Source organism: Cnephaeus nilssonii (assembly GCF_951640355.1).
Source record: "Cnephaeus nilssonii genome assembly, chromosome: 3".
NCBI classification, from domain to species: Eukaryota; Metazoa; Chordata; class Mammalia; order Chiroptera; family Vespertilionidae; genus Cnephaeus; species Cnephaeus nilssonii.
In genome coordinates, this window is record NC_137074.1 from 32,386,934 (window position 1) to 32,412,303 (window position 25,370).

The 25,370-nt window shown below is 42.8% G+C and overlaps 1 protein-coding gene across 7 annotated transcripts in view; it reads left to right on the plus strand.

The window, feature by feature from the left end:
• The window catches only part of FNDC3B (fibronectin type III domain containing 3B), a 327,683-nt gene that overhangs the window by 290,930 nt on the left and 11,383 nt on the right, over positions 1 to 25,370 (plus strand). For all 7 annotated transcript variants that reach the window (XM_079764596.1, XM_079764601.1, XM_079764602.1 and 4 more), the window contains 3 exons: positions 5,377 to 5,589; positions 19,819 to 19,985; positions 22,711 to 22,838. In XM_079764596.1, coding sequence (XP_079620722.1) covers positions 5,377 to 5,589; positions 19,819 to 19,985; positions 22,711 to 22,838 — 508 coding nt within the window. The remainder of the gene's footprint in view (positions 1 to 5,376; positions 5,590 to 19,818; positions 19,986 to 22,710; positions 22,839 to 25,370) is intronic.

Sequence of the window (25,370 nt, forward strand, 5' to 3'; positions counted from 1 at the left end):
TTCGGTTCATCAGCTACATGAAAAAATGTTTCCCATGCATTTTTACTGAAACAAAATGTGTTTTTTGTAAAAATGGAGGAAAGTTGACATATTTTAAAATCTTGGTAGTTGATTTCAAGGCAAAAAGTTATTTAAATAACGTGAAAATACATTCGTTAGCTGTTTTGTCTGTTTCATTGGCAAATGGCAGTTGTTGAACTGAAAGTGTGGGTTGAATTAAAATTGTCTTTTGATTGGATTAGAAGCCTTGTGTGGCCCAGGTTGTTAGGCAAGTATGGCATGCCAGAATGCACAAAGACTTGGAGGCTAAGAAGACCGGGTTCTCACCCAGATCAGGCCTGTATCCACCGTGTAGATCAGGGCAAATGACTGAACTTAGCCGCTGCAGTTCATTCACTGGTAAAATAGACAAGTAATTAATTCCTTCTTACCTCATGGGGTGGGTAGAAATTAGAGCAATGTTGTACATATCAAATCTAGGGTTCAGCACCTAGTATCCACGGGGTCATTAGGTTGAGTCATTTAACCTCTCTGAGTTTAACTGCAGTTATCGCATCTCTGAAGGAAAGAGAAAGGGCTGGTTCCTACTCACAGCACAGCTCCTTGGGCAGAGCAAGTGTTCAGTGTTGTTTGTTGTGATGGTCATCAGTGGTCATTGTTAACATTTTCATCTGTTCCCAGGCTCTTTGTCTCACCTTCACCTTCGGAGGATGATTTAAAAAGCCAGTCCTTAGCTGGGTCCTTGGCCATAATTTAGAGGAAGGAAGAACATAGATGGTATCAGCAAATTGTTCAAGTTATACTGTGAGGCAGTGTAATAATGCAACTAAAATGAAGACACGAGCTTGTATGCCCAGCACAGTGCCACTTCGCGCGGGTGCTCAACACGTTTTCTTCACTTTTAGAGAGGAATGGCGGTCTCAAAAGAAGTCATAAGAATAACAACTCTTAACAACTCCATAAATTAGCCCTTTAAAGTTCACCAAAGTGCTTTTGAATTCTTTTCTGGTTCTGTGGTGTAATAAAGAGTATTTTAAAAAATATAAAGTGCTCTCTACATCCCTTATCTTAAGCAGCACTGTTTATACTGTAAATGCAGCAAAGATATTCCTAACCCCATTTTATACTTAAGAAAACTGTGACTTAAAGGTGTTAGATAATTTCCCCAAGGTCGCCAAAGTGAGGAGCAGGATTCCCACTGCTAAAGAGACCTAAAATGCTACTGAAATACTCTTATTATTGCTATTGTATATGAAACACGGAAACTCAAACTGAAACGCATGATTTTTCTCTGAGTAGAATGCAAAGGTGGTTTCTTTCTCAGGTTCTTGTCGAGGTGGATTTGAAGAATGAAGCCACGGACAAAAGGTGGTATATGGAAAGGTGGAAATTTATTGGAAACAAGTACGTTTATTGGAAACACGTACAGACTCCCACATGGGGAGGGGGTCCCAAAGGGGTAACCCACTAAGCTCCTTTTCCCTAAGGTTTATAAAGGCTGCAGTTCTTTGTCTTTTGAAAATCCCTTCTTATTGGTAGCTTCAAAGCTCAAACCCCACGTGGGTCCCCCTTCCCCCCCCCCCCATCCCCTATGAAAATCTGTTCTACTCTCTCTCCCTTTTGTTCCCCTACTCCCTGTGGCTTTCCCCTGTCTTCTGTGAATGGCTGTCTTCCTCCCCCTTATCCTTTGGCTGTTGGGACTGCACAAAGCAAAATACAAGGTGAGCTCCTGAGGTCTGTAGGTAAGCAGATGGAAAAAGCATCTTGACCTCCACACTCTAGGAATACCTGCCTGGAATAAGGAGAAGGAATGTCAGTCTGGACACTCGAAAGATATTAATATAAACCTCGTAGATGAAGAAATATGTTACAACTTTGAGAAGGACTAAAACTTTCTTTTCTTTAAAAGGGAGAAAGGGTAGTAATTTCTACTATTACCACTTTTTAAAAAAGATTTTTCTTCTCCAGTTGCAGAAAAATGTCTTATTTTGCAATCATAGAAAAATACTCTTGTATTAATACCATAATTCTATTTTATAAGACTCATGTGGAGAGACAGGGAAGAGTTGCTTTTAATCTTTCAGTGTTACATTGAGAAACTTGGGGTGTCTACAAGAGATCTGATGTAGCCTCTGGTATAATAGGATCTGGGAACAGTAAGGCTCTTTAATGGAATTTTTGCTGTACTTTATCAGAGATGAGTATTGGCTACATTCTAAATTATGAGGCAGCTATTCCTCCAGTTTTAAGTGATTATGAATAGAGCGGATATAAATTTTGATGTTTCTAGAGTAAAGACCAAGAAGTTGGATTGCTGGGTCATCTGATAAGTGTATGCTAAATTTTATAAGAAATCTTATAGGAAAGCTGTTTTCGATTGTGGCTATCATTTTGTATTCTCACCAGCAAAACATGAGAAATTCAGTTGCCCCTTATCTTTGCCAGCATGGTGTTAAGTATTTTTTTTATTTTAGCTATTTTAATAGGGACATGGTGGTATCTCATTATCGTTTTAATTTATATTTTCCTAATGACTACTGATATTGAATATCTTTTCATGTGATTGTTTGCCATGTGTCTATCCTGTTTAATGGAATGTTTGTTCCAGTCTTTGGCCATTTTTAAAATTGGGTGGTTTGTTTTCTTACTGTTGCGTTTTAGAGGACTCTGTACATTCTGGATACAATTTCTTTGTCAGTATATAATTTGCACATATTTTCTCCCAGTCGGTTGCTTGTCTACATTCTCCTAGGAGTGCAAAAGTTTTTAATTTTTATGAAGCCCCGTTTTTCAGGGTGTTTTTATTTTTATGAATCATGTTTTTCGCATCTTTTTTAAAAACTCTTTACCTAAATGTTAGGTCTGTGATCCATTCTGAATGAAGTTTAGCTTAAGGTGAGCTTTAGATTGAGAATTCTTTTCTTTCCTATTGAAATCCTATTGTTTCTGCACCGTTTGTTAAGAAGACTATTCTTTCTCCATTGAATTACTTTTGCACATTTGGCAAAAGTCAATTGGCCATATTTGCATGGGTCTATTTCTGGAATCTCTATTCTGTTATATTGATCTATGACTCTGTCTCTTTACCAGTACCACACTGTCTTGATTACTGTAGCTTTATAGTAAGTCCTAAGTCAGGTAGCATGGTTGTTCTAACTTTATTCTTACTTTTCAAATTTGTATCAGCCATTTTAGTTCGTTTGCTTTTTCACATAACTTTTAGAATGAACTTATATATATCTACTGAAAAGAATCCTGCTTGAATATTGATAGAATTTCATTATGTGTATAGCACAGTTGGGGGAAACTTAACATTTTTTTTTCTGTGTAAAGTTTTGTAATTCATGAACACAGTATGTCTCTCTCTATAATATTTTCAGCAGTGTCCTGTAGTTTCAGTTTTGTTTTGTGTTTTTGCCGTATCTCTATGCCTTCCCTGCCCGCCTCCTCCCCACCACACATATATTCTGTAGGACTTTTAGTACAAGATATTGACTAGGAATGATGAAAGTAAACATCCTTGCCTTGTTCCCGATCTTAAAGAGAAATCATTTAGTCTTTTACCATTAAGTCTAATGTTAGCTGTAGGTATTTCTAAAAATGCTCTTGTCAGGTCGAGGAAGTTCCCTTCTGTCCCTAGTTTGCTGAGAGCTTTTATTATGAATACACTAGAGGCCCAGTGCACGAAATTCATGCACTCAGGGGGTCCCTTAGCCCAGCCTACGCCCTCTCACAGTCCCGAAGCCCTCGGGGGGGATGTTCAACTGACCACTTAGGCCCCCTCCCCTCGGGGAGGGGAGGGGGCCTAAGCCAGCAGTCGGACATCCTTAGTGCTGCCACAGAGGCTCCCACCACTACTGCGGTACTCAGCCAGAAGCCCAGAAGCTGGGCTAAGGATGTCCGACTGCATCAGGGAGTGGGCCTAAGCCGTCAGTCAGACATCCCCAGAGGTCTCCTGGACTGCAAGAGGGTGCAGGCCAGGCTGAGGGACCCTCTACCCCACCCCCACCCCAGTGCATGAATCTCATGCACTGGGCCTCTGGTATTATTATAATGACTTGCTAAATTATGTAATCTTTACATTTGAAGAATTAATGCCCTTTTGAGGTCACAGGCTTCATTTAGCTATAGTAATACTTAAGTGATATTTCCTATTATCATTATATATATTTAATATGTATAATATATATAAGCAATAATTGTAAATGAGAAGTGCATAAATCTAACTTATAGGAATATTTTAAACTAATCTGTTTCCTAAGAATTTATCTCTTTGACTATATTTTTTATTATCATGTGCTTTAAAACACTTTCAAATTCAACTCAAGTTTCAATGTGACACCACACTGCCCAGTACCTAGCTAGCAGGCGTTCTGGTGGAGGTTCCACTGGAGGCCCTGTCACGGGCATGAGGAGAAGGAGGAGATGCAGACCTGGAGTGGTCTTGAATTGGGTGAAGCTGTGGAGATGTCTGAGGCTAACAAGAGAAATGCCCATATTGTACAGAAGAAAGGAGGGAGAACAGAGGGAGGGAGGGCTGTGCGTGAGCCCTTTGGTCTGAGTAGAGGAGAATGCCTCCGAATGTCAGGAAGAAACAAGCTTCAAGAACATTCTGTCACTGCAGGAAGAGGGGTCAAGGATGAGGATGGAGCAGTGCCGTCAATGCTTTGTATGATGACCTCACAGAACCGTTTCAGTCAACAAGGAAGGAAATAAAGGAATGAGAACAATAGAAATAATGGGATATTAATTTACATATGCACTGTAACTCTATTTGGTTGTAAATTCCTAGACCATGAGGGCAGTGTTAATATCTTCATTACCCATAACACGGCCCAGGGTAAACATCCAGTTGAGATTTTGCACATCTGTACATCACCCTGTAACCAGCACTGTTAGCGCTTGGCTCTGGGGAAGGACTAGCAGAGATGCTGGGTGAGCTGGAGAAGGGAGGGGAAATGCCCTGTGGAAGAGCTGTTTTCTTTTGTTTTTGAACTGAAGGAGACTCATTTGTTCTCTATTCCATTTATTCTTGACTGTGAAGCAGCTAAAGGATGTCTGAGCAAAGTACAAAAGCATGTCTTTAGAATGTCTTAGCTCAGACAACAGCCTTTTTCTTTTTTTTAATTAAGGAACTAAGGGTTATCTTGCTGATGTGCTTCATTTTTTAATTTTTTTGCTATTTTTTGGACAGAGAGTATAATCTGTCCCCCTAGCTGCCCAGTTCTCTATTTGTCCTGAATTACTTTAATGTGTTTTTCTAATTCCATGATACTGCTTTAGGGGCGAGTAATAAATACTCCACAGAATGTTTATTTCATATGAGGAATTGCTGCTTCTTAAACCTGTAATATTTTTATTTATTTCTTTTTCCAGGATCAGGATTCAGGCCATAAATGAAATTGGAGCTGGACCCTTTAGTCAGTTCATTAAAGCAAAAACTCGGCCATTACCACCCTTGCCTCCTAGGCTCGAGTGTGCTGCGGCCGGGCCTCAGAGCCTGAAGTTGAAGTGGGGAGACAGCAATGCCAAGACGCATGCTGCTGAGGACACGGTGTACACCCTGCAGCTGGAGGACAGGAACAAGAGGTAGGGCAGGGCGGGGCGGCGGCGCAGGAAAGTCTGTAGCTTTGGCTTTGGGATGAAGCCCTCTTGTTTATCTGTACTCCAAAAACACTCTTCATCTTTGTGGAAAGATTACCTGTGTCTTTAGGTCCTGCATTTTTTTACTCAAAGTTATACCTTCTAGTCCTCACTTGGAATTTCTAAACCAACATTCTAAAGATCCTGATTTCCCTACATGTGATAATATATGTGTTTGTTTCTTCTTTCACAACGTCAAATGATGGAGAGAAATTATCTAAGAAGAAAATTGTCAAATTCATGTCTACACTATGTAATAGCATTAAATTAGTCACAAGTGCAGAGGGAAATAAGACCCAGAAAGAGACGTTACCTCTTTAAATATTCAGTAACCATCAGGACAAACATGTTTACCAATCTGAAATAGCTGCGGTGATTTACAGATGGGGCTTATACTCTAACTGTGGGCAATGCAATATCAAATTAACCAGAGCAAATAGGAGATTCTTCATAAGACTCCATCCCCGGGAAACACGCTTGGCCACAGAAATCACATCCAGCCCTTCACGTAGTATTTATTTAACCTGACTTCATTTCCTCTGAAAATGGCCGATCATAACATGGGCGGCTGACCTGTATTTAAGAATAATTCAGATGCACAACAAACGTTAATGACAGAATGTTCTATTACCAAAAGTCCAATCAAAGAAACCAGGTGAAGAGGTGGGCCAGACACATGTTGCTGCTTCCCTACGGCACACCTGCTGAAGCACAGAACCAGTGTCAGGGTGGGGTATTTCTGTCATTTCCCCTAGATGCATTATGGTGCCCCATTCCTGTATGTGGAGAGCTGGTTTTAGGGAGCACAGAGCCCTTGTCCAGCCGCCCCCTCCACTGTACTAGAGAGCTTTGATTCCTTTCAGTGCAGTGGGATTCTGCATATGGAGGGCGCTGTTTGAGGTGGGTCTTCAGTGGGTCAAGAAAAAATCGAGGCCCTGCCTCCAGGAGCATAATATCAACCCACAAATGTTCATAGAACATTTTTTTCCAATTTGTCATTGGAATAAAAGAGTTCTGGGATATGGAGGAGGCAGATATAGGAGAAAAGTGCTCTGGAAGCAGAAGACCATCTGGTTGCAAAGATCAACAGGTGACATTTGAACTTGACTCTGAAGACCTGTCAAACCCAGTAGTTTGATTACAGAAGAACAATAAATGATGGTCCTACTGGAAACTAGTCCTGGTGAAGCGAGCCCAAAGAAGTGGGGCTTCTTTTGATAGGCTCATTAGAGATTAAGGCAGTGATGGGCAACCTTTTGAGCTTGGTGTGTCCAACTTCGCCAAAAAACTGAGCATAACTCGGGTAGTGTGTCACTTTGAGGAAAAAACATTATTTCGCGATATTTATAGTTTAAATAACATAAATGTATAATTGTTATATATAATTGTATTTAATAAACCAAAAACTAAATATTTAGTGCTGACACGCGTGTCAGAGGTTCGCCATCACTGGATTAAGGCATACTCACTCAAAGACCAGATCATCCATCTGACTGGGCTGTGTGCCTGTGGATGCGTTTTCCCGGGCTTGTTATTTTACTGGCAGGGGACTCCTCAAACTAGAGAAAGCTGCCAAGAATAGGAATTCTGGATTAACAGAACGCATGATAATATGTAAAGCTAGCATTTCAGAGAATTTATAAATGAGCCTTTCTGTTTTTTCCTGAGCTTTTGACTTCCATTGGTGGTAGAGAGAACCTTCCATAGAGAACGCCTTTAGTTGTACTAGAGTGACGGCTCTGCACCAAGTCAGCCACCTCCATCCGGCTGCGGTCCTGTCCTGAGCGGGCAGCCACCTGTGGTGCCTCGTGCAGAGACCTGTGCAGAGGCTCAGAACAAAAGCTCTGGGAGCACTGGTCCAAATGAGCATGTTGTCGTGAGACATTTAAACATGCCAGACAGAAAATAGTGCAGAATGTAGTAATCAATACATGCGCTTTCCTCCCCCTCAAAAAAAGCACTCAAGACTGGCCTTTAATCAAATAAATGATTTGCCTAAATTTAAATGGTAATTTAAGAAAACTTACCATTAGGAACAGTATTTTTCTTAATTTTATGAGCTAAAATCCAGATTTATCTTTTTTAAATTAGATTTGTCAGTGCTCTCAGAAAGTTATTAAAGTGATGGGAATATAGAGCATAATAAATTCTCGTTCTATTTGTGGAGTAATATTCCTGGGATTTAATAGGATGAAACTTGGTCTAATTTGAGTTTAAAGATGACCTTCCTTAGTGTCTTGAAACTGAACTCTTGCAGTGAATGACACCTTGAATCCAAGCCTTTAACTTTGGACCTTGACTCACGAGGATCAGGGGGAAACCATTTGAGTTGGATATAGCATAGTGCTTATTAGCACAGTTTTTGTCAGTGCTGGTTCTCTGCGGGTTCTTTAGGACTTGCACCTGGCCTGCTCAGTTGAAAGGAACAATGTCTTCTTCCACAGTGGCAATTGCCTTTTTCATTGAACTTATTGCTAGAGTGGTTTCTAGTTATAGGTTTTGGAGCAAGTGTACACATCTTTAGCATCTGTGTTGATTTCATTAACCACTAATAAGTCTGCTTATGGATGTAGCAAAAATATATGTCCTGCTTATGGCCAAGGTGAGAACCAGAGATTGGCTTGTCGTTTTAATTGACTACTCACCAGTCACTGGGCATTTGAAAGTAGAGCTGCTATACCCGAGTTGTATAGCTATCCTAGACAGCTATGCAAGTAATCTTAGTCTTAAGACCTATTTTGCAACAGAAGCACAATAAAAATTAATAACTCCATGCTTGGTATTTGTCAGATTAAAGAGGTGAGCTGATTTTGGCTGCTAAACTATTGGTCTTAACTTTTCCCTCATCCATAAAATAGAAGTTGAACTAGAAGATGAACTCTGAGGTTCTTCCATCATTTTTATCTTTAAACAACGACGTTATAGATCATTTGTGAGCTAAATTCTTTACCCAAAAAAAAAATGTCTCTTGTTAAAAATGGTATGTTACCTGCCCAGCCTGTGTGGGTCAGTGGTTGAGCATCAACCTGTGAACCAGGAGGTTGAGGTTCAGTGTGGGGTTGCGGTGCATGCCGGTTTGTGGGCTTAGTCCCCAGTGGGGGGAGGGGGGGCGCATGTGGAAGGCAGCCAATCAATGATTCTCTCTCATCATTGATGTTTCTCTCTCTCTCTCTCTCTCTCTCTCTCTCTCTCTCTCTCTCTCTCTCCCTCTCTCCCTCTCCCTTCCTCTGAAATCAATAAAAATATATTTTTTAAAATGGCATGTTACCTCTTTTTTCTTCATATTTTAAGCTTCTGCTTTAGACAAGTAAGAAAATAATAAGTAAGATACTAACTTCCCTTAAGAGTCCAAAACGCCTAGGGTTCTGCATCTTTGATATGCTGATTTATTACATTCATTTATGTACCTGTCAATCAGAATATCTGAAATGACCCAGAAAGTTCTAAATATAATGTTGGGCCAAAAATTTATTTTCAAACTTTCTATTTATTGAGAATCTGCAAAGTGTCAGGCATTGAGGTTTTTGTCCACATTATTTGGTTCTTGAATAAGAAGTGAAAATTTTTCATGGTGATAGGATATCTACCAAAGAATGTATTGTTTTTGATAGATTGAATTGATTTCAACTTTTGATTATTAGGAGTTTTATACACACAAAGGAAGAAACTGTGCTTGTGAATTGGCTAGACAAGGGTGACCAAGGTAGAGCCCTCCCTTAAGGAGCTCGCCTGGTGAGGGATAAGTAGAAGGGACAGACACATTCAGGCGACTCGTGATGTAGAAAGCTTAAAGACTGACTGTATGCACAGCATTGGGGGAGGAAGAAGAATAACATCTATTATACCCTTAAAATCAGATGAACAGAGGAGGCTTTTTAGAGAAGGTACCAGATTACTTGAGTCTTAAAAGGGTTCAAATCTTGTGATCTCATGCAAGAAAGATGTAGGAAGGATGGGACTAAAGATAAGCACTCGGGACTGGATAGAAACCAAGGGTATAGACTCCAAGGACAGAAATGGGCCCTGAGTCTTTCTCAAGTAAACGATGTCTCTCCATTCTGCTACTTGATGCATTGCTCTGTTTAAAGGTGAGGCTAGTTCATGTCAATAGTAAGAAACCCCAAAGGGCATCTTTTCCAAATCCCTGCCTCAAACTAAATCAACCGAGAATCCATCCAGATCCCCGGGAGTTGCTGTGTTGAGTGTGCTTCCCCCTTGAAATGGACATTTGTTTCCCATGTAATGAGGCTTTTGACCCACAGGTTCCCAGTCTAAGGTCACTGGCTACATATTATGTGGCAGCCTCAAAGCTGTGCTTTATTTGTACAGGACTATGTTTAGCCCTAGGAGTTAGATTATCATCACACAATCGTACATTTTTTTTCTTGAATTACTACAGTGTGCTAGGTCTTCTGAGGTATGTGGCTTATCTTTAAGGAGTTTATCTTTTGAGAAAATAAATTAATGTGAAGTAATGAACAGACAACACAAGAGAATTTAACTCCAACAGAAAAATAAAATTATATTTAATTCGTTTATAGAGTGATTAAGTGCATTATTCTTAGCAGATCGAGCACAGAAGGTCGGAATGTCTTTGATTCCTGTGTATGCGAGGAAAATAAAACCCAAAGTAAACATTTTCATAATTCTGTGCTAACCTAATACAGGGATTAGAATAACAAGGTCAGCTCGTGCACTTTAAGGTTGTAACACTGTACTGATGGTTTTGAAGATGCATTTGTCTGTGTTACTGAAATGAAATGTTATGCTGGCCTCACAGAATTTGACTTGATGCTGATCTTGTCCTGACCCTCCTGGGTCCATGTTCCTGGTAATTGTACACAGCACTGCGGCAAGGGGAAGTTAAATTCTAGGAATGCATTTATGGTTCATCTGTTGTTCAGCTTTAGTCAAACAGCAACTGTATTTTAAAATAAGGCTCCAGCAAAATGGGGCTGGGCAGAGGGCTCTAACTGAGTGGATAATTACCACTTGCTCCCTTTAACTCAGCCCTTGAGCTCCTGACACTTTTCCCTTCCGCAGCAGAATCAGAGGGGCTTTGTAATGTGAGCAGTATGACTGCCGCCCTCTGTTGGAGAGGGACAGATGGCAATCAGCATAAAGTAACCCTGAGAAATACACACCAGGCAACTAACAAAAGTGGCCAGGTTGCATGACCACTGTGGCAGGAAGGGACTTGCTTAAGCATGCCTATTACTGAACAAGCTCCTGCTTATATTTCTCAGAGCATATTGCTGAATTAAATGAAATAGATGTCAGGCAACTAGCTCAGGGCCCACAAGACAGCCTCAGGATTAGTTGCCCTTGTTTCTTTCTCTGGAATAGTCCCTGATTCACATGATCACCCTGGTTGGGTACGTGGCATTTTTACCTCACCTTCATTACCAGAAGGCAGTTGAGTTCCCAACCAGGGTGGTAAGTCTGTGCTGTAATCCCAGACCGGTTATTGAGTTTCTAGATGCCTAGAGGCATGTCACTGAACTTCTTTTTTGTCTTAGTGTCTCTCTACAAAATCGAGCTAATGATGCCGGCCTCCAATTCCTGATTAATGGGAGAAAAGCGTTTCTATTTCTTAGAAAGGGACCATAAAAATTCAGCCTACAAAATAAAGGGTACTGCCAGCTTAGTCAGCCTCAGGATAACATGTTCAGACACGGGCCGAGGTGAGGGGTGGTAAATGAACTATTTGACACCTTAAGCCAGAAGTAGAATTCAGATTACAGTAGTTCTATTTGAAAATAGACTTTCTATTTTAAAATAAATAACCAAACAGAATTGGGTAGTATTTTCCTCACCATTTTTCCTCAATCAGATCAGACTGAGTCAAGGACACTAAAAGAGAGGTGGGCAAACAAATTTGGAAGCCTGGGAAGAGCCTGAAGAGGAGACTCACTGTCTATACTTGAAAGCAAAGCAGAAGAATGGGAGGTCTCAAGGTCCTCAGGTGGTCTCTGGAGACTCCAGTCGTCCTTCCTTTGAATATAAATAAATTTCTTTAATATATCAACAACGAAATCCAGTTTGAACAAAAAATTGAAAATAGGAATTTTTTATTTATTCTACGTAAAGAGTTTTATCAGTAGCTATGGTGACATTTTATTTCTTAGAAAAGAACGCTAACCGTAAAGTACTGCAGCCTGATCCATCACAAGTCGGAGGTCCGAATGCAGCTGGGGACAGGGCAGGAATTTCACTCCTTTCCTCACTGGTGTTTTGGAAATGGCTCTTGGCACTTTCCATGCTCAGCCTGCATATGGGGATGCTCATTAACATGCAAACCAATGCAGGGAACACACCTTCCCTGCCTCAGGTGTCCCCACACGATGCCATCTGCTTCAGCTGCTTCTGCATAGACATGACAGGACTCAGTGTTCTTGGTGGAGTGAGGGCACATGCTATCCATCCCTGTTTTTGAACATCCTCTATTCCCAAACGTCACTTCAATAATGTAGGATATTCACACACCATAAAACCCAGGGAAACAGAAAAAATAAAGGCAGTGGTGTGTCACTGTTAAGGAAAATAGCTGTACCGAGCTTACTAACATCTATTGATGTGTAATAGTGTGAAACATGTTTTGAAATGTGCCATTTGTAGTCCTTATTAAATTGCAGGCCATTTTAGGTCAGCAGATTGAATCATTTTGACGAGTTGATATTAATGGGCTGCTGTTAGCCTGTAATGGCCTAGAAATTACAAGATAGCAACAAAGGAGTGAACACAAAAACCTTAGCATTATCTCTTATGTTCTGCTGCAAATTGAAGTTATAAGCCTGGTGTAGGGAACGTCTGGCCCGTGGGCCATATAAGACCCATGAAATCATTTGGTCGGGCCCTGCCAAGGCATTAGGTGTGAGTTAATTAAATGTTTGACCAAATATAGCAGGCTAATTTTTTCAGTTGATAATTTTATATGCCCCATGAATAATGGTATAAATATCCAAATGACCCTTGGCAGAAAAAAGGTTCCCCACCCCTGTTAAGCTGTCCAAGAGCTTTCTTGGATATATCTTTTGAAACAAAACTGTTTTTAAAGAAGCACATTTTAAAATTAAATTCTTCATATATCATTTTCCTCTAAAATTATTTAACACTAGAGGCCCGGTGCATGGATTCCTGCACATTGAAAGGAAATTAATTAGAAGGTGGCCAGCAGGGCAGGACTGGGCCAGATGGGCCAGACACACCCTGGAGCCAACTTCCCACAGTCCCTTCCCGGCTGGCCACACCTGGGGCAGCACTGGGGCTCAGAGGGCATCTGTAGAGCATGCAGGGTCTCTCCAGCAGGTGGGGTCCCTCGGCCTGGCCTGTGGGGATCTGGCCGAAACCGGCAGTCCAACATCCCCCTAGGGTTCCCGGAGTGCGAGAGGGCACTCTGCAAAGTTGCTGTTGCTCAGCAGCTCCTGTGTTGAGCGTCTGCCCCCTGGTGGTCAGTGTGTGTCATACCTGTCAGCCGGTCGGCTGGTCGCTTAGCCTTTTATATATATAGATAAAGAAAAGTTCAAAAGTGTTACATGTCTGGGTTTCTTCAGTTGCACGTTAGTACAAAGAGTCATCTTTCAGAGTGTTAAAGCTTAAAATACTGAGGTTAAAAGTATATCCACCGCTTAGAATTTCTTATAAATGTCAAGAATCTCTGATTTTGCCTTCCTAGTGTATATTTAATATGGATCATAGAATTTACTTGGTCCTTTGATTTAGATCTCATAAAAATTACTGCCAGGTGAACAAGACATTATTATCCCAAATGTCTGGAAACTCAGCCTTGGGAGTTATCAGCTTGTTCAAGTTTACACCGAAGGTAACAGACTCTGCATTGTGGCCAAGGTCTTTGTTCCGCCCTCCCCCCTCCTCCCCTCACGGAGTGCTCTGACAGGCCCGCAGAATGCGCAGAATCATTTTGTATTCACAGATAACATAGAGCATGTTTTTAATCACTGATAAATTGCCAACGTTAAAACCCATGTATGCTTGTTACTCTCCGTTTACTTTCAAGAAGACATTCAGTCACACTGAAGCAAGTCGGAGGCAGAGCCATGAAAGAATTAAGTTAGACTGGACTTTCAGTGACCCACCCAACCTTCTGCCTTGTTTATGTCTTTCCTCACAAGTAAATATGTTTTGTACAAGAGAGCATTTCTCTCCATTTTCCCTTTCCCTAAGTAAAATGGCCCACATTCCCATTAATAGGCAGCTCTTATGTAGGACCCCCTGCTCCCATCACCATCTGTTTTCTGCAGCAGTTCTTGGCCTCCTTGGCCTGGGTTTGCTAGACAGGGTGGATGGTATTCACTTGCACAGCTTTCTCTCCAACTCAGGAAAGCCTGTGGGAATATAAGTAAGAGGGAAGCATTCTGGGGCCAGCCTTCAGGCTTCTGCAACATTGAGAATGGAGGTAAATCACTCAGAGCCTTGGCGCTTCGTTATTAATAACAAGTGCTGAGCATTTTGTAATGGGCTCTCCCTGCACTATCCCATTAGATACTCACAACATCCCCCTGAGGGGTCAGCACTATTATCATACCTGTTTACAGAGACTGAAACACCTTAACGGCTATAGAGCCCCCGATCAGGTCTGCTGCCTGAAAGAGTGTGTTACCCACTCTACCTTCAGTCCCAGTGCCAATGGGGCAGCACTGCAGTGGAGCCCCACAGGTGTTCCCACACCTATCCTCTTCTTACTGGGGCTGGTGCCTCCAAAGGTACATGGCCATGGGCAGCAGGGACTGAGGATGAGGTAGAAGACCCCTCAGGAGCTGCTAGTGTGGGTCCAGGGTGACCTTTAAGGAGCTGTGATACCATTGGGGTCCCTGGGGCTACATATGCCTCAGCCTGAACTGATACTAAAATTGCTCAGTGACTTGTGCATTTCATGTGGTCCCAGAACCATGTCACCTGCTACACACACATTATTGCATTGTGTTTATAGCACAGGAGCATTCATATAACAAAAGTAACAGTGAACATTTCATTTTTACTATGGTCACCAAGTTATCTTGGGGAGAGCTATGTGTCTAGCACAGGCCACACAGATGTAGCAGAACATCACAGGTTCAGATGGACCTGCTTCTGCTGGGACTGAGCTGGCAATGGCCCCAGTAACCTGGGGAGAGGCCTGCATGGCAGGGGTGAGAACACAGCTGTTCTCAGGGCACACTAGCCTGTCTGGATCTCCGGGAGGTGGTTGGTGGGACAAAGCCAGTGGATACCATGTATTGAACTCTTACTATGTTTTGGGCTTTTTACCAACATTCCCAGATTTGACTCTTAAAACAGCCCAGGAGATGGAGACTGTCCCTGTTTTGCAGATGGGAGAAACTGATACTTAGCAGGGGCGAGTGATTGGGCGGTAAGAGGCAGAGCTGAGATTTGCATCCAGTCTTCCTGGGTCGAAGCCCCTGCACTCCACCACTTCCCACCAACAGTGTTGGAGGAGAAGCGGGGAAGGAGAAGGGGACGGATGGTCCAGGCAGCATAGACCAGGGAGTGGCCAGGGGAAGCAGGCCTTTCCCCACACAGGGTGTCCCTTGTTCCCTGGGCCACACCCACCCTCAGAAATCAAGGGTTTGAGGTCTCAGAGAGAGTTCTTTTAACCATCTTTTGTGGTTAGTCACCCCTGTTGTTTCTATGTCTCCCCATATTCCCAGTTGATTTCTCTCCATTCTGGGATCTTCTTCCTTCCCCTGACTTGGGCAGTGCATGCCAAGGTAGTATGGTTCAGACCTTCACGCCAACCAGACTCCTGTCACCCTCTCCTGTGCTTCATGTTCCAGGACATGTGGTGCATGAGCATGTGTGGGGTCCAAGCACTGACCCCGTGCACTCTAAATAGAGTGGGAGAGGGAGGGGTCTCCCCAAAATAATTTAATCTAATTTGGTGAGCAGAGTAAAAATGAAATGTTCATTGTTACTTTTGTTATATGAATGCTCCTGTGCTACTGCGCTCCTTATGGCTAAGCTGTGCACTGAGCTCAGTCCTTGGTTGCATTTTAAGTGTGGATCCTCCCATCATGTGTCTTAGGAAGTATAGCATGTTTAATTCTACCACCAAAGGCTTCTCGCTTACTATAAGTGAATTTTAAAATGAGGTTGGTCTTTAAAAAAGAAAAAAAGATTTAGGAGGGGAAAAAATTAAGTTGATCTTTGAGAGACAAATATTTGATGAATATTGTTAATCTCTCCCTGAGTGGTGCTAGCCACAGGGTATATTAACCTACGGAGCCTCCTAAAGAGGCCACCATGCAACAGGCATAAATCTCGGGCTCTGAAGAAAGACAGTTCTCTCTTCTCCTGCCTCTTGGAATGATGGAAAATAATTACAGAATTGGGACACAAAAGGAATTGTGTTCTTTTTGTGTTGTCTTGCCTGCTTTTTGTTTTGGTTGGCCTGTATTATTTTAAACAGAAGTTTTAAACAGACTGTCAGCTTATACAGAACGAAATTTAGGATCAGCGAGGCCTACTCTGTGTAGGGACTTTCACACGAGCTGTCACATTGCCTCCCACCAAGGTCTGCTGAGGGAGGTGCTCCTGCCTGCACTTCACTGATGGGTGATGGGTCCTAGTGTGAGAAGACCAGCAACCTTAAACATGCATGCAGATAGAGTCCCACAGCTGATGCCTGAGGCCATGGGTCTGGTCTGCAGGGCAACCTTGCTCACCATGCAGCTGACTTCCCACCCAGGAGAAAAGACAGTGATGCAAATGGTCTCCCAGAGGGAGAGCAGAGTCTCTTTGTTAAAATCCTGTCTTGTCTTGCCCTGTCCAGTTTTGCTAAGTGGTTAGAGCATTGACCCAAGGACTGAAGGGTAGCAGGTTCAATTCCTGGTCAAGGGCATGTACCTTGGTTGCAGGGTGATCCCCAGGCTCCGGTTAGGAGCATTCAGGAGACAGCCATTCGATATTTCTCTCTCCCCTTTCCTTCTCCCTTTCACTCTCTCTAAAAGTCAATGAGAAAAAAGTATCCTCAGTGAGGATTCAAATCCTATCTAATAAAAGGGTGATATGCAAATTGACCATCACTCCAACACACAAGATGGCTGCCCCCATGTGGTCAAAGATGGCTGCCCCACTGTGGACAAAAGATGGCATGCAGGGGAGGGCAGTTGTGGGTGATAAGGCCTGCAGGGAAGGGGAGTTGGGAGGGACCCAGGCCTACAGGGGAGGGGAGTTGGGAGGGACCCAGGCCTGCAGGGGAGGGGAGTTGGGAGGGACCAGGCCTGCAGGGGAGGGCAGTTGGGAGGGACCAGGCCTGCAGGGGAGAGCAGTTGGGGGCGACCAGGCCTGCAGGGGAGAGCAGTTAGGGGCAACCAGGCCAGCAGGAGAGAGCAGTTAGGGGCGACCAGGCCTGCAGGGGAGGGCAGTTGGAGGGGAACCAGGCCTGCAGGGGAGGGCAGTTAGGGGTGACCAGGCCTGCAGGGGAGGGCATTGGGGGCGACCAGGCCTGCAGGGGAGAGCAGTTGGGGGCGACCAGGCCAGCAGGGGAGAGCAGTTGGGGGCTACCAGGTCGGCAGGGGAGGGGCAATTAGGTGCGACCAGGCTGGCAATGGAGGGTAGTTAGGGGTGACCAGGCCGGCAGGGGAGGCCATCTTGTGTGAGGGCGTGAAGGTCAATTTGTATATTACCTCTTTATTATATAGGATTGTTAAACTGAACTAGACTCTACCTACTTGTACATTTTATAAATTTCTTTGTTAAAACAGTAAAATAATATGTAATAAGAAGTAACTATGGTAAATGACTTCCATATTCCATACCAGGTCTTTCTCATCCCTTTCACCCCACAATCTGATTCTTCAGTTCTCTTAGCTATTCATTTCCTTAGCTACTTCCTTAGCTATCTCTGCTCTTAGCTATTCATTTCCTTAAGGAGAAAAGGATAGAGAAAATTTCTAAAGTGCAAAAAACATGAGCTCTTAAACAGTGTGCAGACATGGTGCCTGTCTGAAACAGCCCCCTGTGGGATGAGGTGATTGGGGGAGGTCCTCAGAAAGCAGAGGGTACAACCCCCTTGGCTTCATTGCTCAGCTCCTCTGACCTTGGGCCCTTGTGTGTCCATTAGGACACAGGCCCATGGGGACAGGATGCATCTTTTTCTCTAGGTGGGCAGTTAACGTGGGATTGACACTGTTGATGCTTGGCTATCTTGGAATGGTAACCCCGAAACTCTTAGGATCCCCAAAATCTCCCCTCCCCACCTCCTTTCCCTTGCACTCAGGAGAGCCTGTCATGCCCTCCACTGTCTTTCCGCTTACTGAGGGCTCTGCACCTGGTTAACTAGCCACCATCTGTGTTAGCTATTTCCATACACATTTCGAGAACCAAGTAGGAAAACTCCCCCTCCCCGCATCCATGCCTTTTCTGGGGGGAGGGAGGTCAGGCAATGCAGCGATGGCTTTCATCGGAGCAGCAAACAGGTCATGCTCTATTAGCACCGGAGCAGACAGGTGGCTACATTAAAGGGGCAGTCAGAGACATTCTGCTGCCTCCATAGACATACTGGACTTATTTTCAAAGGAAATGCTCACCTTCAAGCAGGGCAGGACAGGGAGCCACTGCTGGTGGTATGTCCCCCCAACTCCTTTAAAATCCAGGCTTTGTTGTAAGTTTGTAATGGAGATGTAACACTTTTACTTCTTAAACCATGATTTCCATTTTGTGGTATAATTAAGGGCAATTACTCAGGTTAGAGATTCTGGCCCAGGTGAGGCTGAGTTAATAAATAGCTGTTTGCCTCTGGCATTAGCAAGAGTATCTTCATTAAGGTGGTGATGCATCAAGAGCACTGAATGGGTTGCCATGGTATTTGTGGGATTCAGCCTGGACTCTGGCTTTCCCTGGCATTAACATGTTCAGCCTTCAGTTAAAGGTGCTTCCTGACAGAGCAGAGCAGAGGGACATGTAATAGGTGGAAGGACTGTGGCTCAGGAACTCAACCGCAAAGGCTGATGAATGCATGGATATTTTAAAATAAGTATTGATTCTGACAGTTTTTATTTAGAAAGTTGTTTTACCTCTATCCATCCATCTACCCAGAGGGACTGTTCCCTAGCACGTGGAAAAGCTCCTGCTCTCCCTCAGAAAACCCTGCCCAGACCCAGGACCAGCTGACGGACAGGGATTAGGTCTTATTCGGCTTTGAATGCACAGAGCCTGGTGCACAGCAGATGTTCAGATGTTTGCCAAATGAATGCATGAATTTTGCTTACCCCTTAGGCCAAATGGACCTAAGAGTCACATTTTGAATTATGATTCTCTCACTGACCGACTTCCAGCAGCGTCTGGACACAGCGATTGTCCTCAGGTGCTGTGAGGAGGAAGCACTGGAGACGGCAGAGCCACGTGGCCTCTGCAGAGCAAGGCAGTTGTGGGGTTGGATTAGCTCCGGCAGTGTTCTCCAAGAGTCCCTGGACCAACAGGATCCAGTCCCCGCATCTCCTAGAGATCCTGGATAATTTATGGGCCGTTATGTTATTTCCAAACTTTTACAGTTACTAGTAGCTATAAAAAGACAAATGATGAGAGCTTATGACTAAAGATGTTAACCATTTCTCATGCATTGCAAGTGAAATGCCATGTTTTTTGTTACTATTTTACTCTGGTGTTTTACTTTTTGGTTGTATCAAACTTGTGTATTAAATATAATCATGTTCTGTGTTGTTGTTTTTTTTAAAAAAAAAAAAAAGACAAATGATGACCGTATGATGTAGTTCTAAGTAATGCAGTTTCATTGTGAAAATAGCAATTTTTCAAGGCCCTGGGGGACAAGAGTTGACATGTAAGACCTTATTTTTTTTTAATATATTTTTATTTCAGAGAGGAAAGGAGAGGGAGAGGCAGAAACATCAATGGTGAGAGAGAAATTTTATTAATAAAAGCATTCTAGAAACAAATGATGTTTCTAGAATCTATAGCATAATTCAAGGGATTTCATTCTAAGCTTTATATGTACTTAAATGCGTGTTTTTCTTTTCTGTAAAGATATATTAGACCCTAAACTTAACTATAACTAGCAACTGAGTGATTATTATAATTCAGACTGTACTAAAAGCATTTACCAAGTTGGTCTAATCTGCTCCACTAGTTTGTATCGTAATTCATTTCTTCTCAGTAATAAAAGTTCATGTGGCTGATGGGTTCTGCTCCTCCTTCTAGGTTTATTTCAATCTACAGAGGACCCAGCCACACCTACAAGGTCCAGAGATTGACGGAATTCACGTGCTACTCCTTCCGAATCCAGGCAGCGAGCGAAGCTGGGGAAGGGCCCTTCTCGGAAACCTACACCTTCAGCACAACTAAGAGTGTCCCCCCCACCCTCAAAGGTTTGTAGACCCTGTATTCTGGCCTGCTCTTCTGTGAGAGGAAGGAAATAGAAATTAGAGTAGGAGGTACAAGTCTGACTTGAAGTATACTCTTGTAATATAGGGTGTCCCAAAAAATCTATACACACTCTTTAAGTTATAAAGGCAGTATGTATTAAAATACATTTCATTTCAAAATTGTGCTATCAGCTGTTAAAGTGGGTATACATTTTGAGGGACACCCTGTATTTCCAATACCAGCAAGATAAAACTTTCTAAAAGAAAAGCTAGGGAACTGGGCTTTGCGGGGGGAAATGAGAGACCTTAAAGGAGATGGCCTACCAATAGACTTTATCAAGTATGTGTAATTGATTATTACCAATGTATTGGTCTCATCCCCACGGGGATAGATGGACAAAGAAAAGAGACAGACCCCAGTGGCAGACTTCGGTGAGAAGTGAGAGTGAAATCCTGGTGTAGCACTTATGCCAATTTACCGTGGAAGGTTGGAGAATCTCCCTTCCCAAAGACAGTGAGGAGGAGCAGAGGTGGGCATTCATCTTTGGAAGACCGTGGCGCCCAGGCTTAGACTGATGTGGGCACTTCAGTACCTGTTCGCTGGTCCAGAGCTCTCACTGTGGAGCGATCCCGCTGGCAAGCCGCAGCAGTGGTCTGCTCTCATCTCCTTGAGTATTCGTTCGAGGTTTGTGAGTGACTAGTTAACTCTCTGCCCCCTTCATGAGGTTGGGGAGTGAGCAAAAGCCACTCGGCTCAGGTGCTCCCTCCACGGATCTGCTGAGCCCGCATCTCCCATTTCCGGCCACAGCATTCTGCCTTCTGCACAGCTGACTTGCTAAGCAGGGCAGAGCTTCAGGGTGGCACTGGCTCAGCCCTTCCCACCCAGCCTTGGGCCTCGATCTAGCCCCCCAGAACTCCTGAGCCCCACTCTCCCCAGTAACATGATTCTTATGAAGGCCCCTACTGCCTGTCTTTAAAGGGGTGGGCATCACTGGTGGCTTGATCCAGCTGCTGCCCAGAATGGCCTTGAGGTTGAGGGACAGACAACCTGCCTCCTGAACCTGGTTTTACATGGGTAAAAGTGAGGGTTTGCTATATTATTTAGTGGCTCGGGGGCACACATAGCCTGTAAAACAAGTCCTACATGTGCGTGGCCCCAGGAGCAAGGCCATTTGACTCACTGCTGCCACCTGCAGAAGCGATGCCAGCCACCACCAGAGCACAGAGTTCAGCACAGGAGGGTGAGTGGCTTTAGGACCTGGGTCGGGGACTGGCTTGGATTTTGTGCAGGTTTCCCATAGATCCTTGCAGGGTACTTGATGGTAAATACTTCCCCCTGCTTCCCTGCGCCACAGCGGTCCAAAGCTCGTTGGCAATTGCTTCTTCCTGTAACGAAGAAACTAGTATAAATGGGTATATGCAAGGCCTGGCTGGGTCCCTTGGGCCCTTTAGAAAGAGATTCCCCATGCACTGGCAGGTAGGTGGTTGGGAGGAGGAAGGCTCGCCAGTTTACCATTAGCACATTCCAGGCACTAACTGCCTCTCCAAGTGATGGCTGGGGATTCATTTCGTGGAAAACAGAACTCTGAACTGATTGGTGGCTCTTGCTCTTCAGGGCACCTTTCCTCCCAGAGAGCTTCCTCACGCGCCACCTCATCGCCTCTTCCTCTTCCTCGTCCGTTCAGGACAGTGTTGTCTTAGCTGTAGGACTGTTCAGTCTGAAGAGATTCCTTATTTAGTTTTTCCATACATTGCTTAGAATTTTGGCTAACTAATTTCAACTTTTTTTTTGTTTTTAAAGAAAACCTTTACCAGTATTTTTCTGAAACATTCTTGTACAGAATTATAGGTAGAAACAGTTGTCTCTAAGGAGTTAATTTCATGTAATTCGAAATTAAAGAATAAAGAGGTTCAGAGAGAATAGTTAGTTATAAGCTCTGGTTAAAAGATAAAAAAATTGATATTAAATTAAGCTGTAGAGATATACATAAGCAATGAGAAAATATTTTAAATTTCTATAACATTTTATGTGCCTTACTACAAACTAATATCATTTAACTTTAAACCGGAATGGTGAGTCCAGCAGGTAAAAGATAAGCTGAAAACTATAAATATGCGACAATTTACCTTTAAAGGCTTTCTTTCAGTGCTGCCCATTCCGCAGGACCGACCTCACATGTCACCTGTTCCTCAGCCTTCCCTAGACTCACACGGGACTCTTTCTCCACTGGAATTTCCTAACATTTTATGTATACTTCTCGTTCTAATCTGCTTTACAGTATGTTTCTTTTTGTACTTGTCTCATACCTTACTCTCCCCTTCCCTCAGTTAGACCTTAATTTGCTAGAAAGCGGGGTTTATGGTACTGATTTTTGCATTCCCCAAATTACCTAGCACAGGACCTAATCATAGAAGGTAGCCTTCGAAAAAAAATAACAAAAATTCAATTCAGCCCAAGCAGTTATCAATAGGATAATGAGCAAAGGATGTTTCACCAATGGCTGGCCAGTCACGGAGTATCTTCCCTGTGGAAAGGGTGCCCTGCTGGTTTTATAGGAGGCTGGGCAAGTAACTCCCCTGGGGCAGACACAAGTGTGCTCTCATGCGCGCGCTCTCTCGCTCGCTCGCGCGCTCTCTCTCTCTCTCTCTCTCTCTCATATTGCTAAAATTGTCACTGTTAATGTGATGCTTTTAATTATGATCTTGAGTGTGTTAATTTGTATTTCAGCACCTCGAGTAACACAGTTAGAAGGAAATTCATGTGAAATTTTATGGGAGACGGTACCACCAATGAAAGGCGACCCTGTCCACTACGTTCTGCAGGTATTGGTCGGAAGAGAATCTGAGTACAAACAGGTGAGAACCACTGTGCACAGCAGGTGTGCAGCTCTGAGTCAGGCTGGCCCTTGCCTTCCCCTGTCGCCATGAGTGATTCAGTGACCAGTGAGCTCCATTTTTCTTAAAATCAATTGTGGAAACTCCCTGCGCACACCCATTACCTAGTTCTTTAGAGTTTATAAGCCCTAGTTTACATTTTATCTGCATGTGGTGGTATTCATCTCAAACTGTCAGTTCTCAAGCATAATCTTATCTGTAAAGAGTTCTGTATTTGTATTTGATATTGGCCGTGGTGTTTGCAAACATCAAAGTCTGTCTGTAATTGAAAGCTAAAGTGCCAGTGGTTTTACTGTAGAGAGCAGGTAGTCTTGACTGAACTACTGAAGCCTGTGTCCCATCTGCCTTTAATAGAAGTTACAGCAGCAGAATAAGGAATAGGACCTATCGACTCTTGCGGCCCGTGATTCAGGAGCTCTAGGTCACCCTCTATTGTGCATGGGAACCTGTTAAAATGCAGACTCTGGTTCAGTGGGTCTGGGGTGAGGGTTCAAGCTCCCACGTGATGCTGATGTTGCTGGGCCATAACCTGAGTAGCAAGGCTGTGCAGATCACATGATAAACCTACGCAAGAGAAAATGTCATTGGAATCTAGCCTAATAAAGAATTTAGTTTTGTGATTTTCACACCCCTTCTTGATCCCTGATTCTTCCAAACCCACACATTCTAAGACACTGGCAAGTAAAGATTCAGATACTCTGTTGGTTTCTATAATGTTACCAGGAACTTAATGACTATTTGGTTATGTGAAATCGGGACATCATACCGTTACTACATTAGGAAAGCTAAGGCCCATTTCTTATCAGCACTTCAGTCATGCATTTATATCAAACTCAGAAAATTGAAGACACATGGCCACCTGTCTTCTGAAATTAGCATAATTAGTGAAGAATTCTTTATCCAGCTCTTGAGGCTGCAGATACACAAAGAAAGTTGAAAATAATCTGATTCAGTTTTTGTTTAATTGCTGGTCGATGTTCCTTATATTGTAACTAGTGGCCTAACGCACAGATTCATGCACATTGAAAGGAAATTAGTTAGAAGAAAGATTCATGCGGTAATTACGTTACTGCAAAAAATTACATGTCAAAATAGTATATATAATATAGTATTATAAAATTAAAACACGTGTGTGATTGGCACCAGCGAGAGCTTTATATGTATCATGCATGCGCAAGTCAACGTTTATTTTTAAATTGCCAGTGCATGTCATATGTACCTGCCAGTCGGTTGGACGGATGTACTGTTGGTCACTTAGCCTTTTATATATATAGATATAGATAATACTTGCAAATAAAAATGAATCAAAGAAATTTTGGTACATTTCACTGTACTTTCTTAATATGAGGTGTCAGATAAAAGAATGAATTGCTTTCAGCACATTTTGTAAAAACTGTATTTTAACTATGACATTCACCAGTATTGAGTAACATCAGTGGATGTCACCGAAGTTTCCACTATTCCTCTTAAATAAGAGCAAAAACACTACTGTTTCCTTTCACTTTCCAATCTCATCCTACACAATATGTCCGGTTTCAAAGTAAATAATTTTACGTGTGTAATTGTTTCAGCTTGCCAGAAAGATGTGATTGGTTCCAGGGTCTCAGCTCAGGTAGAGAGCAGAGGATTTTCCTGCTAGATTTAGTCATCTTTAACACCAGTAGCATTTTCCTGTTCGGTGGCAATGTAAACATGGTTAGAGATGAAATGTTACAAAATTTCACAACATATTACTTGACACTTAACAATTCATTTCCCAACAGTACATTCATTGCATATCCGTCATTGAATTTTCCTTTTATTCCATGTCTCATACTTTTCCACCTGTTTTTGGAAACAAATGTTCTTAAAGCACAGTGGTTACTGTTTTACCTTTAAAAGGCAGTATCTAGCCCCTGTTGGAGTGGCTCATTGGTTGAGCGTTGACCTGTGAACCAGGAGGTCACGGTTTGATTCCCGGTCAGGGCACATGTCCTGGTTGCTGGCTCAGTAGGGTGCATTCAGAAGGCAGCTGACCAATGATTCTCTCTCATCATTGTTTCCATCTCTCTCTCCCTCTTCCTTCCTCTCTAAAATAATTAAAAATATATTTTAAAAAATAAAAAGCAGTATCTATACATGTCAGTCATTGCCAAAAATATAGGTAAATCCACTCAGTAATCTAGATTTTATTGACAGATTGGTTGTTTTGAATCTGCTATTTGTTTAATGGCATATGTTTAGACCCATGGACATATAAATACTAATATAATACGCAATCCCACATATGCCTCAGAATATATTTCTTATTATAATCAGTTACAAATAAGAGTTTATTGTTGAAAATAGGTAAAAACACAGTAGTACAGGCCAGGCTCAGTAGGTAGGGGTTAGCATTCTCCACATAACCATGTCTTCTCTACATTTACCAAGAAATGATTAAGGTCGGTAGTGGTACATGAAAAGCTTCAGTTGAGTCAGGGACAATTTGTACTGAGTTTTCTGCTTCTCCCT